The sequence below is a fragment of the Diabrotica undecimpunctata genome, chromosome 2, assembly GCF_040954645.1.
Source record: "Diabrotica undecimpunctata isolate CICGRU chromosome 2, icDiaUnde3, whole genome shotgun sequence".
In the NCBI taxonomy this organism is placed as follows: Eukaryota; Metazoa; Arthropoda; class Insecta; order Coleoptera; family Chrysomelidae; genus Diabrotica; species Diabrotica undecimpunctata.
In genome coordinates this window covers 172,530,961-172,546,465 of record NC_092804.1, presented here as the reverse complement: position 1 = coordinate 172,546,465, position 15,505 = coordinate 172,530,961, and the positions used below count along the sequence as shown (strand labels likewise).

Sequence of the window (15,505 nt, the reverse complement as noted above, 5' to 3'; positions counted from 1 at the left end):
TTGGGATAGTAGAACTAAGGCACCAGCTTGTTCTGATAACAATTTTACTTGAATAACCAGTTTCAGAAATTATTTCAATCAAAGGTTTTGATGTTTACTACTTCGTTTGTTCCGCCATTTTTATTTGCGTTCCGTACCACGTGTTCCGTATAAACTTCGTTTCATTACCACTATGTAAGCTTCTTTAATTCCCACAACTCTATGCCCATAACCTCTAGGGGTGCAGTGAGGAAAAGAATCTACTTAGATGGAATGTTACAAAGGGTACGTTGACAAATATAAACGTTTTTATTATAACAATAAGGTCTGGTTACAATATGAACTACTTAACACTAAAAAAAAGATCCAATATAGACTTGTAATACCAACAATATTTACTTTAGTTTTATAATTTTAATCTATTTAGAAAACTGGAAATGCGAAGAATCTACGAAAAAGAAAAAATGAAACACGAGCACAAAAAGGAACTGCAGCATGCAAAGCACCGTTTAGAATGTAGTAACCTAGCACATATGATGTATATTCTTTGTATGGAAAGGAGAAAATGTTGCGAGGAAAAAATGGCACTAGAAGATTACTACAAGAAGAAAGTAGAGGGTTTAAGTAATAAGATTGTCGATCATAAAACGAATATAAAAAAGCTCACAAAAAAGGTAAAGTAATTTATAATAAAAAAATGTTTGGATTATTTCAGTATTGCCAATATAGGTTTGTATGCGTAATTAACCTCAAAATAACCTGTTTATTTGATGTATTGCATTCCACATAGCAATTTTTAATTAATAGATAATTTTTGCTAATATGGAAGAATGAAATAAACACTTCTTTTCTTAGGAAAGATTTGATTTAATGTTTGGTATCCTGTATTTATTTCTGTGTGCCAGACTATCTCTTGGTGGTCATACACTGCCACTATAATACTGCACAAACATCTATAGAACTTTTGTAGGATTATTCATTTACATTTTCTTTCAGGTCCAGAAGCAAGTGAAGGAAGTACAACTTCGAGAGACTTGTGTCTTAGAAATTCTCAAACAATACCAGAAGTTTATCAGTTTCGCTCTAAGAGCGGCTCCAACCCAGGCAGAATTTTTATTGTGCATCGACAAGCTTATGGTTTTCGAATTGACAGATTCGCAATCGAAATTAAAACGAATATCCAGTGAAGATTTAAGGTATTTTACTTGTAGATCTATCATTACCTTAGTGGGACATTACATCACAAATTTTTGGATGCACACACAAATATATCTTCTTCGCATTTTTTGTATGTGCTGCTGTGTATCATTTTAAAAAAGTTTTTAACTAAATGAATCATCGAGCTAATTATTCTCTACTCTTTGCATGTTTTTACATTTGGTTTGTTTTGTATAGGTATTTTTTTATTTATTAATAAAACATCCCTTTACATTGCAATCTAATCAGACAGCATAACTGCTTGGACTTGCTGGCACAACCCCAGAGTTGAGCACCGTATGACCATACCGGTCTAAGCATCTGTTTATAGATCAAAAGTTTATTATCTATGGAGAGCTTTGAGTTTCTTCCAAGCAACCAGTACAATTTTTTGTATTTCAGTTTAAGGTCCTCTCGTTTTTTCTTTATATGGATCTTCCAACAAAGTTTTGCATCAAGATGCATACCCAGGTACTTCGCAGTATCTGCAACAAGATCTGAGTGTCATTTATTTCAATTGGCACATATTGCTTTTTCTTATTAAGGCTATGTCTTCACGAGCGACAGATTGTCGCTAGCAGTAGCAGTAAAATTACGGCGGCATTAAAGCAGTAAAATCATGGCTCCACGAGCGACAGTTTACAGCGCGCATATCGCCGCGTTTTGGTCTTGTAGTGGCTACATGAGCGTTAATATGACTCAGCTACAATCAGTGGTATCTTGTCCGTTTATATAATGTCTGTGTATATAGCTGATAAAATAAATAAATAAATAAGTAAAATAAATTCACACCGATAATACAATAATATAGTATGGATAATCTATCATTTCAACAAAAAGTTGCTTTAATATTGGCATTGTGCTAACGACGTAGGGTTAAAAAACAACGGAAATGGTGGATTCACCCTGTTCTAGTGCCTAGACAGACAGAGGGAAAATGTTTTCTTTTACACAAAAAAATTAAAATAATATCCTGTTAAGTTTTTTGAATATTACAGGATGTCAGTGTCTTCTTTTAATTTTTTATTATGTGGAATAGAAGATGTCATACGGAAACAGGATACATCAATGATGCCTGCGTGATAGCCTAAGCCCAGAAGAAAAATTAGGTAGCAATTTCAAATTACATATTTTATAATCCTATAGATGTATCTACCTAAAAATAAAAAAAAAAACAAAATATTTAACTATTTAACTTTCATTAGAATAAAAAGGGGCCGCCACCACTCCTTACCTCTGCGTATTCTGTAATTAGCTACTGAATTATCAAGTAGATCGACGGCTCCCATATGTCGATTATATTCATTTATCATATTGGGTTGATGTAATGAATCTTCCTTTTCCAATATCTAACTTTTTTATATTACAATAATTTAAAAAATTCTGATCCGACATAAAATCTGCTTTGTTGCATTCGTTTATTTATGAATCACGCCAAGCTATCGAAAACGAAACATTAGTACTGAAGGATAATAAAATTTTACTATAAACAATAATTATTAAAATTTTATTTATATGGAAATCCAAAAAATAGATTTTCAAGAAATCAATAAAAACTGTTTATTCTCTCTATTCAACTTTTTCTTGTTTAATAATGGCATCTCTTATAAAATACAGTTTGATACGAATAATTGGGATTGAAAAAAAACCATCCATTGATTTTTGTTATCTAGAATACCGATAAAGAACATATTGGATTTATTTCTTTCTTAGAACTTATAATTTTTTGTTATGATTTGTGACACAAAATTGTATGAAAAAACGTTTCACAGTGATTTAAAAAAACAAAGAAACAACTTAACAAACACAGAGAAATAAACAAACAAGAACAAAAATATCCGATTAAATGGCAATTACCGTTACAAGCGACAAATTACTGCTAGTGGAGCCACAAACGCGCTGCAAATTACTGCTTTAAAAAATGTCCGGATCTATTCGAACGCGACACGACCTTGACGACGCGTCTCGGTCTCGAAACGAAGCGACAATCTAGAGCGCTACTTGGAGCCACTCAGTATCACTGCTGTTGTTTTCATTGATCAAGCTACATTTTACTGCTACTGCTAGCGACAATCTGTCGCTCGTGAAGCCATAGCCTAATTAGTAAAATTCACATGCACTGATTTCTCTGAAGCTTTTAGATTTCTTGCAGCTTCTTCATGAGTATTTCCCACTGCCAGAACAGCTTTGTTGTCCGCAAATGTTGCGAATTGTTCCATTTTCGAGGTCAGGGATATCGCTAGTGTATACAAGTAGAGAACTGGGCCGAGCACACTTCCCTGCAGTACTCCCGCCTTGATTTCCTTTAACTCTGTTTAGGTATCCTCCTGCTTTATTCTGCAGCGTCTTTCAGTTAAGTACGACTCTAAAATTGTGAATACTGCCTCGGTAGTGCTCTATTCAATTTATGGATAAGGCCTTCATGCCATGCCTTATCGAAGACTTGGGCCACATCCAGGAAGATAGCTGAACAGATTTGTTTTCCCTCTAGCGTCTTTTCAATGATGTTGGTGATTCTATGTACCTGATCTATCATTGAATGACTCTGTCTCTCTAAAGCCAAACTGATGTGGTGGGATTAATCTCTTTTCTTCGATAATGATCTCAAGTCTTTTCATTAGAATCTTTTCATATAATTTTGAAAGTACAGGCAATAATGAAATAGGTTTGTAGGATGAAACCTCATACATTAGTCTAAATTATGCATAACTAAGTATGTAATCTTAGTGATGGCTTTCTTTTTTAACTGTTTTAATATTTCTCCTGGTATTAGATCGAATCCTGGAGCTTTTTTGGTATTGATTTGCTCTTTCATCTCTTTCGCAATTTCTTTGGTATTAATAGGTTTAATTTCCAAGAGATTTGGTTCAAAACTATTCACGTTGACCAAGTCATTTCCTTTGTTTGGTTTCAACGTGTTTTTGCTGTGCAAAGCAACTATCTTTTTGAGAATAGGTTCGAGCCTAACTTTCCTCAGTGTTTCTGATTGGTGGGTTATGTAGTATAGGTTTTTTGAGCCGTTTGGTGGCCTTCCAGAGAGAATATTCACTATTTTTTCAGCTGTTAACTCGCTAAGGTATGTCTCAATCAATGCATTATTGATGCGTTGTATTTGTGACGGAGATTGTTTAAACTTTCTTGTATTTGGGAGATCTGTTTTGTTGCCATTTACGATCTAATTTTCTTTTTCAGAAATCGGAGTTTTGATTTCTTTCGGATAATTTTTTCCTTCAGTCCTAATAGGGATAGTTGGAGTATTGTTCCATGCTGCTTGCTGAATCTGTTTGGTAAGCAATTCAACTTCTGCATCCAACTGATTTCTAGTTTTCAAAGGGACTGAAAGATTACCTGAGTCTTCCTGAAGTTCTACCAATCTGTCCTTGTATTTATCAGTCTAGGGGGACTTCATATCCCAGGCCTCCTCAACGCTGAAGAAATTTGAGGCAATATTCTTAATTATGAAAAGCCAATGAAGTTAGGGATTTTATTCTGATCAGTTGGCCAATAGGACTTTTCATCAAAAAATAGTGTCAGCAATTTTTTTTTCGAACAGACATTTTGGGAACAAACATGTTAGGTTAGTAATATAAATAATATAGATAATTAATATAAAAAATACCAAAGAAAGTCTAGTTATTAAAAAAAAAATAAAGTGCTTTCCAGTCGATACTAATTCACAGTTCAATTGTCTGTAGACTTTTGCGAGCTCTCTTCCTTTAGTGGTGTTTAATCTTGTTCTCCATTTAGTATGTTTCGCATTGTAATCACCTCCTATGATAAATCTACTTCCTTGGGAGTTTGGTATAGATATGAAGGCCGAATTTAACCAGCTTTGGAGAGTTTTACGTTACATAGATTTTGTTAAATATAGGTATACCATTTTATTCCTTGTTATTTCATAAGTCTTAGCATTCTGCACAAAACTTTTCAGGTCCTACAGTTTTACCATCTTTGCAATTGTGTACCATGATTGACCTTCCGTGTCGTTAACGGCATTATGTCGTTCATGTGCAAAATTATTTTCGTCTCTAACGAGTGGACTAAAGAAGTAGAACTAGAGGAAGACTTAGACTAAGGTATCTCGACAACGCAGAACAGGACAGTTGGTATTAGAGGATGAAGAAGAAATGCATTTTATAGGGACGGATGTAAGGACGTCCTGAAGCAGGCCAAGGCCTGCGAAGTGCTATAGAGCCATGATGATATACTTTGTTGTAGTTTTAATTTTGTTTGTTGATAAGTACTGTTCATATTTTTTGTGGGTTTACTTATTGTGCTAATAATATAAGTTCCTTATTTTTTTATCCACACTGGCTTTCCATATTTTTTATAAACTAAAATAAAAAGCGATATTTTTGGAATATTTTCTCTTTGTAGACTTCGCGGAGTTTTGCCGTGGCCACAAATGACACCAAGTTATGAAACAATTGAGGAAGATCCTCGAATCACAGAAGACCATCATCCATTCATGACGACTTCGATGCTAAAGGAAAAAGAAGATATGGTACTACCAGTATTTGGCTTTCAAAATAATCTCTACATACGGGAAGATTTCCAAAACGTGCCACATGAATTCAAATCAACGCCCAGAGAGGATTTATGGAGTGAAGACGTCGAATTTGTACTGAAAACTCTTCGACTAAGTATTAGTAGTGAGAAAGGAATTGATACAGACCCATCGGGCAGTGGAGTGCCAAGTGAGGTGTTAAAAAAGTAAGTATAAATGTATAGGTACAATACCTAACAACTATATGTTGGGAACAAGCAGTTATTTTGCGAATAAAATGCCAGTTTACTGAAATTCTTTTATTTAATTTTTTTTTAATTGGAAGTATGAAATTAACCCAGATATGCCTAAAGATCGATTTATCCATATCCGTGCCGTGTCCGTTTCGTGTTATGACAGTGCCCGGCAAAAAAAAATAATAATGTACTCTTATGAGTATATTTATATATTATCGTTTTCCGGAAGGAGCCCGTCCGTGCCCGGCCTGAAATTAATCGTAAAATGTAATAAAGTTTTCCTCTCTACTCGGCCCGGTACGCACACTCTACATCGCGAATGTATGTAAATATAACATTAAAAATACCCTGACTCGGAACGGACACGGCACGGATATATATATATATATATATATATATATATATATATATATATATATATATATATATGTAAATACTTTTTTCTTTTTGGGTGTGGTAGTCAATAAAAAATAGAGCTTTGCTAAGGCGTACTATTTATTCTGAATCCAAGCTTTCGGTGGTTTTTTGCCACCTTTATCAAGGTCTACAAAGAAAATTACTATGTTGTAATAAACTGAATGGTGCCAAAAAGGCTGTAAAAAGCTATAAAAAACTTACCCGAATGTAAGATTCGTGGCATAAACAACAACGTTAAATAACATGATATTTAACATTCGGGTAAGTTTTTTATAGCTTTTTACAGCCTTTTTGGCACCATTCAGTTTGTTACAACATAGTAATTTTCTTTGTAGACCTTGATAAAGGTGGCAAAAAACCACCGAAAGCTTGGATTCAGAATAAATAGTACGCCTTAGCAAAGCTCTATTTTTTATTGACTACCACACCCAAAAAGAAAAAAGTATTTACATATATTTTTTCCAAACTAGTCAAAAAACTTTGGACTATTTTTTCTTATATATATATATATATATATATATATATATATATATATATATATATATATATATATATATATATATATATATATATATATATATATATATATATATATATATATATATATATATATATATATATATATATATATATATATATATATATATATATATATATAAATTGACATTAAAACTTGCTTTAAAGTATTTTTTAATATTTTTCTCCAAATTTACGCATTATATAAGGTAACAAAAACATATTTATCGTTAAAACAAAATATTTATGCAAAATGATAAAAAAAATGCTGTACAAAATATGGTACATCAGGCATATAACCTAATTTGGATATGGTATGAAACAAAACATTTGATATAGAAGCCCGCGTTGGATTTTGAACACAGCATTTTTGCTCTATCATAGCACAAACCTGGTAAGGAAAATAGAGGTAAAACAGTACTCAAAACAAGCTTAAACTTTTCATTTGACCGTACTTCTCTTAGCGAATTAGAATATTTATATAAAACGACTCCATAACCTGTATATATTTTCCATCACATAAATTATTCATCCACAATATACCTTCAATACCAGAGCCTTCTGTTAGGAGACCACATACATTTACTCAAGGCACCAAAGTGCCTTGTGTTTACATAGGCGACTAAATTTTCGTCATTCTCTAATCACATCCACATCCAAATTTAGTTGTTTTTTCACAGATCTGGCTTGGTCTAAAAGTTAAAAAGTCAGACTTACGGTATTTATGGAACACAGCAAATATTATAGACCATCTAAAACGATGGAAGTATGAGATCAAAATTAACTAAAGGGAAATCAAAACAGGTGACAGAAAAAACTCAGTATAATAAAATACAAACATTATACACTCAGATGCAAATAAAACGCAACGGAGAAATTTTGGTCAAATTCAAAGTATTTCAGTTTTTTTTTATTTTTAGCCATATTTTGATGATTTTTTTAGCACACTGTGTAAAAATTTATAAATTTTAATTTAGTATAGTGAGGTTTTTTATCCTAACTTTGAAACATCCTGTAGAATAATTCCGTTAACGGATTTTCGTAAAACCTTGTTTTTCGGTTGCAACCATGTCTTGTAAGTATTATGTTTTTTGTTTCATGTGAAAATATGGATTGGTTCATTTTTAGGAGCGAAATGACTTTGCCACTCACAATTTACGACTTTTCCTATTATTACCATTATTTTTTGTATTAATTTGTAATACGACGATGGGGGCTTTGGTGACTGATATCGAAGGAATTTCATATCGACATCCCAGAAGCACTGTATTTAAATAATGAATAAAAGCAACGACATGATCTTGGTTTTAATGAACAATGATAACAATAACAAAACATAAAAAAACAACTTAAATGTAACTTAACCTAAGTAAGAAATTAACAAAGAAAAACTAATAAAAAATAACTTAATACTTTGTATTGCCTCCCCTAGCCTCTATAACTGCCTGTACACGTCGGCTCATGCTGTCTATGAGGTTGCGAATATCATCTTGCTGGATGTTTTGCCATTCCTCTTCTAGGGCCAAGCGAAGTTTGTTAATTGAGGCTAGTGCGACTTTGCGACCTCTAATATTACTACCAAGCATGTCCCAAACGTGCTCTAATGGGTTCAGATCTGGCGAACACTCTGGCCAGTACATTTTATTAATACCAACTTACTCTAAATATTGAAAAAAAGGTACTACGTGATTCGCTAAAATTTCCTCAATATACCGGTGTGCAGTCAACGAACCCTCAATAAATACCAATTCAGTGTGTGCCTCTCGGGATATTCCTGCCCATACCATCACCGAACCCCCTCCATGGCTAACGCTAATCGTTATCTCCCATCTGATGAGTGAAGACAGTATCTCGACTCATCCGTAAATAGAACATTACTCCATTATCCTAAATTTCAATGTAAATGTTTCCTGGAAAATTGTAGTCTACCACAAAGTACGGGGTGGCCACAAAGCCACCTCGTCGTATTACAAAATAACTCCAAAATAATCATAATTAAAAAAGTCCTAAATTGTGGGTGGCAAATTCATTTGGCTCTATTGCTTTTGATCTAAAAATGAACCAAGGCATATTTTGACATGAAACAAAAAACCCAATGCTTAGGAGACATGGTTGAAACTGAAAAATAAGGTTTTACGAAAATTGGCAAACGGAATTATTCCACAGGATGTTTCAAAGTTAGGATAATAAAACCACGTTTTAATTAACCTCCTATAATAAGTCAAATATAAAATTTTATCAAAAAACTGATTATACCAAATTAAAATTTATAAATTTATACAGTGTGCTAAAAAAATTATAAAAATGGGGCTAAAAATAAAAAAATTTAAATAGTTTGAATTTGACCAAAATTTTCTCCGTTGCGTTTTTTTGCGTCTAAGTGTATAAGAACCTTAACTTAAGCTGTATTTTAAAGGAATAGATGCACCAATGTGCCATAAAGTGTAGAGTGTATAAGTGTGTCTTCCATTGACTACGTACGGACTTGATACCATAGCCTTTACAAAGAAAACTGTAGAACAGATCATTACAATCCAAAAAGGGATAGAGAGCCATGCTCGGGATCAGTGTGACAGAGAGAATTCTCAAGACACAGAGAATAACAAACTGGAAACCAAGAGCGAACAGGAGAGGAGTGGACAGTCCGCAGAAGAGGCGGACGAATGCTATCAAACATATCGTGGGCAAGCAGTGAATAAGTAGTACTAAGAGTAGATCAATGGAAAGATTAAAGATGCCTATGTCTAGCAGTGGACGAACTCTCTTTTCAATCTTGATGTCGTGTATTGTTCGTCTCCAAAGATCTTCGTCTCTGGTCATTTCTTTTAACTCATGCAGAAATCTCATACTGGATAGACGTTTGCTGACTATTAGCTCATTTAGAATTGAATTATTTGTCCTGTGGTAGGTTCACGGAATTCGTAACATTCTTTTCCAAGAGAACATTTCATTGGCTTTCTATCTTTCTTCTTTCTGTGGACGAGCATGAGCTGAAAACGAAGAACTTTGATATTAATTGTTCATATCCGTTACTTATTTTTTGGTGTGAACTTCCATTAGGACGATTGGACTTTTTTTGGTCTCCAAGACGTAACTGTAAACTCACATTCATCTTATCAAAGACTTTTCATCGTCATTAGTCATTTCAAGAAGTTCCTACTTAACCTGAACCCGGTGTTGTTTTTGTTCCCCTGTCAACAGTTACGAAGCAAATTTTGCACTTACATATATTCAGTTTTTGTGTTAAAACTTCTTGGCAATTCAAAAATTCTAAAATCATTTCTCTTGGGTATTTACATACTCAATTTAAAATCATGCGTAGTACTAGAAAATTATGTGTTTGGGTTGTACCAGAAACGTGTCACATGATATGGTGACATAATACATTTAAATGTTTTTTTATGCAGCTTCTCAATTCCAAAGAAGTCGCTGAACATGAATTTACTGTGTGCAGTTGCAGTGTTTTACCGTGATATATATTTTTTAGAGGTTCGAAAGGAGCCGATCGAAGTTCAACAATACAGTTTAAAGTCAAGGATACTTCAGATGAAAAATTAATACAGGTGCCTTCAGTAGATGATGTTTCAAGGGTAATATCCGTTGAAGAATGCGAATCTTTAAAGGACAGAATAGATACAAAAAGCTCTCTTAAATATACAACGGTAAATAAAGACTTTCCCTCATTGCTATTATTTTCTATTACTAAATAAACTCTTTTAATGGTTCGACCTCTATAGTCGTTCTCAATTTTTTTTGTTACGACCAAGTTATTTCCGTTTATTCAGTATTTGCTATTTTTAGCCAATTATAAACCCTATAGATCATTCCCAGGTAGGAAAGGTTGAAACAAATCCACTATTATTAGGGACACAAAGTTCCCTGGAGGTATTCGCTAAGAAATATAACATCCAACTTAAACAATCTGATTATTTTGCTACTATTCCTGAAACGAGTAAGTGTATGCTACTAACATATTTATAATATTTTTTAAGCATAAAATAGAAACAGTTCATTTAAAACTCCTTTAACTATTTGTTTTAGAAGAAGAAGAAGAGGCAGAAAATCCAGAAGCGATAGAACAGTTTCACCGTTTCAGCGAAAAAAGCAGAGATACTTCTGTATATATCAAAAGCGTTGAGTCATTCAGGCCTACGAAAGGAAGTTTAACGCCACAGAGAACTAGCAATGAAGCTAAAGATAAAATTGGTAAACGATTCTAGGATATATTATTTTATATTTTGTGTATTCTTTAATGTACTTATATAGTATATTTTTCAAAAAGAGAAATCAAACGATTTCTACCTAGCGAAACCGAATTCAATTTTTTTTTTCACGGTAGAGCAGTGGCTATACCGTTCTGACGAGACCTAAGGAGGTCGAAATACGTATCAGCGGTTGTCGCTGCCCTGTATCAAAATAAAAATCTAATACCGTCATTATGTAGTATATTTTTCATTGACAATTCTGCACTGCTTCTTTTTTATCGAAAAATATGTACTGTAAGTTGAATAGCTCTTCAGTCTATTCTTTCAAACACTTTAGTTCTTCAACAGTTTTCCACTGTAGGTTGAACAGCTCTTCAGTGTATTCTTTCCATCGCTTTAGTTTTTCCACAGTTTTCTTTCTTACTTCTACTTTGTTTTTCATAATACTTCCAGTTTTATCTATGCTACTAAATACTACTAATAAATTTATAATTTCAAAACAGCTCTACCCACCACAATAAGCGGAAAAATTCCTGTAGAAACCAGAGATTCATTTATTTTACGTCAGACGTACTTGGCTAAAGTGCAACCAAGATTTTCGGTATCTCCAAATGACTCTATTGAGATTAAAAAAGACTCGCCTAGACAAACACTGACCAAAAAGAAATCTTCCAAACTTTCACTGGCCAGAGACTCTGTGGAAATGCTGAGGGAAAGCAGGTAATTGATTTTTTGAGATTTAATTCGAAGATATATTTTAGTGTTATAAAAGATATATATAGCAAAGATTTTTCAGTTAATTATCCAAAAAAATTACCGTATGCCATTAAATTCCATAAATTTAAAACAAGGTTGAACAAGATTTTAGACTTACAATATATTTTATTAAACCTAGACGACCGGTTTCGACTACTAAAATTGTCTGGTCATTTCCAGGTCTCCGGATAGGTTAAATTATTAATAAAAATATAATACACTGGGGTGCAAAATTAACCAGACACTCAGATTTTTTTTGTTGGTGTTTAGATCAAAATTTGTTTGAAGTGTATATTATGCCTTATTAGTGATAACGTTTTTTTCTTGTTTGAACCTGTTTAGATGTTTTGTGCGAACAACTCTTTTACACATACGTTTTATTATTGATGTGAAATAGTGGCTTAATATTAATTTAAGTTTATTGTGATACTATACCTGATTATAAGTTGGGCTGTAGTTTTTGTATTGTCTCCTGTTTAAAACTTGCATTAAAAAAATTTTGACACCAGAAGGAGTAACACAAGCTGTTGCTTTACAGGATGATGGGCGGAGCATTCGTTACATCGCAAATGCTTTAGGAATTTCTCGAAGTACAGTGTTTGATGCAATACAAAGATTTCGGGAAACATTACAATACACCAGGAGGCCAAGTCAAGGTAGATGAAGAACCACAAGTCAAGTTAAAGATCACTTTCTTAGGTTACAAGCGTTACGTATTATCATATAGTACATTATCAGCTCCAGTACATGTTCAACGATTAAATAATGTCCATAGAAACACAGTTTCTGTTTATACCGTTCGAGGACGCTTAAATGAATATGGATTAAGGTCCAGAATACCTGCCACGGGACCTCTATTAACAGCAGATCATCGGAGGCAACGTTTACACTTCGCTCGCGAACATCTTAATTGGGTTGTTGACGATTGGAGTGCTGTGCTTCACGGATGAATCAAGATTTAACAGATACTCATCAGATGGGCGGCCTAGGATATGGAGAAGAGCTGGTGAACGTTATTAACAATGTTCTTTTACTCCGAGAGTTTAATTTGGTGGAGGTGGTATAATGGTGTGAGTAGGCGTTTCCATAGACGCTCATACAAAACTTGTTACAATTTAAGGGGGCAATTTGAACGCTCAACGGTATATTCAGCAATGTTTGGAAGATCATGTAGTACCATTTGCCACATTTGTTGGAGAAAACTTTGTCTGATGCAACATAATGCTCGTCAACATATCGCAAGAATAACACGGGATTACTTGGATGAAGTTGGAATTCGTTTATTACCATCGCCTCGAAGGAGTGAAGTCTTAAATTCAATAGAGCATGCATGGGATATTCTGGAACGACGTAACCATGGTGAGATTGAAACCATGAATGATTTGGACCAAGCAGTTCATGATGAATGGGAGCAAATCCCATTTGTGACGTTGGCAAGACATCTGCCAACTATGGCCAAGTGTAATTAGACATCATCCTGATAGATATCGCCAGCATGTTATTGATACAATGTCTCGTGCTAAAAGCATCACCATTTTGAGACTTCCTTGTTACCACTGCTATCATTCTATCAGTAAACCTAATAGAATTAATCTGGGCTCCAGTAAAGTGTTGCGTAGCTCGTGAGAACGTGACAAAATTTCTAATGTCCAACGTTTGTTAGATCTCACAATGGACGACTACGGAAAGAAGATTGTACTAATGCCGTAACCCATGTGATCAAGGAAGAAAAGAAAATGGGGAGATTGGACGGGATGGTAGATACTGTTTTCAACAAAATAATAATTAGACTTAGTCCTGGATTTCTAAAATTCATAAGCATAACTTAGACATAAGCAAAAATAGACAAAGTAATGGTGTCCATACGCATGTTTTTACGTGGATGACGATTTGCAATGACACTTATATACTTCTTAACATAGTAACATTTGTTTATAATAGCAATCTATAATCATGTCTTACCAAAGCAAAACCATTAAATTTATTTGTTGGTTTAATTATCAGATTTATCAGCCAATTTTGTCAAGCATATAAAAAAGTTGCGCCAAATATTCAATTGTGTCTGATGAAAGTTAACACTTGTTTATTTTAAAAACAATTACCAATAGCATACTTTAATAGTTTATGTAAAGGTTTCTGTCTTAATTTAAGCTTTTATGTATTTTTCTGGATGTTGTTGAAAAAACAAATACATATTTTATTTTTTTTTTTATTTAAACAAAAATGACCCTGCTTCAACTACTAAGAGTTATTAGCAGGGGGTACAAACACAAATTACAAGTATTCAATTTCTTACAATGTATATATAACTTAAATATATTCTATTAAACACTGTAAAATTTAATGTCTTTCAAATATATCAGCACTTGGTTGAACTGGCAGCTTAAGAGATCCTTCATGTTGGTAGAGACGTTATTTTTTCTTCTTTCTTGGGTGTATGTTTTGCATTCTAACAGAATATGTTTCACAGTGATTTGGATCTTGCAGTTGTGGCAGAAAGGGATGGCTTCTTTATTTTTAAGTGAATATGGGTTGGTATAGTATGTCCTAATCGTAGTGAGAGTTATTATCACTTGTTCACAACGTTTGAGTGGGATTGGTAAGGTGGTGCCGACAGTTTCTACGACATCTTTTAATTTGTTGGATGTGGAATTCCAGTTACTCTGCCATAAGTTGGGAATGTTTTTTAATGGAGGTTTTATGGTCGTTTCTTGTTAGCATGTGTGACACAGGGATGCTTTCATCTAGTGCAGCTTCATTTGCAAGTTGGTCCACTGATTCGTTTCACTTGATTTCCACGTGTGATGGCACCCATAAAAAAGTTATTTCTATGTTTTTTGTTGATAGTAGTATAAGTTCATTTTTTATTAGCATTATAATTTCATTTGATGGATACAATTGCTGGAAAGCTTTTAGTGTACTTAATGAGTCAGATATTATAATATAATGAGGTGCGGATTTTCTTCTGCAAACTTTCAGTGCCCCTAAAATAGCCAGTGCTTCTCCAGTAAATATGCTACAACTCAGAGGGAGCCGTATTTTAAAATGGTCCATGTATGTAAGCCGCTGCTAGTGCTGATTTAGTTTTTGATGCATCAGTGTAGATATGTTCAGAATTTGGATATAGGGATATTATTTCATGGTATGATTGATGTATTACTGTTGGGTTAGTTGATGTTTTGTGAGAGCGAGTAAGGGATGTATTTACAATTGGTGGACTAGTTGACCAAGAGAGAAAGTTTTGGGTTGGATTTATGATGGTACTAAACTGCTCACAGTCGTAACCACTGAATTTGATTCTTTCATATATTCTATTTTATAAACTATATGTAATATTCCATTTGTATATGTTGTAATAAATACTCATATTATCAATATTTCCTCACCTTTACAAATTATTTTAACAATATAAAATCTCAAAAATTTGTTTTTTTTTTAAGAACTCTTTTAAATCAACCCACTACCTGTGCTGCATGTCGTAAAAAAGAAGCCAAGGAAAAAGAAATTGTAGGTCGAAAATGTGATAACTGTTGCAAAAGTAAAGACAGTATAGAAGTTCTTAGCGGAGGCGTTATACCAAAGATTATTAAAATGGACGACAAAGAAAATGTTGCATCAAAGATCAAGTAAAGTATACTTAACATTTATATTCATCATCATTACGGTGCTGTAGCCTTTAAAGGACTTCGACC

At 33.5% G+C, this 15,505-nt stretch overlaps 1 protein-coding gene across 2 annotated transcripts in view; it reads left to right on the top strand.

Annotated features, from left to right (window-relative positions):
- Positions 1-15,505, top strand: part of LOC140435224 (uncharacterized) — a 32,204-nt gene that overhangs the window by 14,088 nt on the left and 2,611 nt on the right. For both annotated transcript variants that reach the window (XM_072524020.1, XM_072524021.1), the window contains exons 6-13: positions 407-653; positions 976-1,175; positions 5,554-5,889; positions 10,340-10,514; positions 10,654-10,804; positions 10,894-11,058; positions 11,561-11,777; positions 15,254-15,439. In XM_072524020.1, coding sequence (XP_072380121.1) covers positions 407-653; positions 976-1,175; positions 5,554-5,889; positions 10,340-10,514; positions 10,654-10,804; positions 10,894-11,058; positions 11,561-11,777; positions 15,254-15,439 — 1,677 coding nt within the window. The remainder of the gene's footprint in view (positions 1-406; positions 654-975; positions 1,176-5,553; positions 5,890-10,339; positions 10,515-10,653; positions 10,805-10,893; positions 11,059-11,560; positions 11,778-15,253; positions 15,440-15,505) is intronic.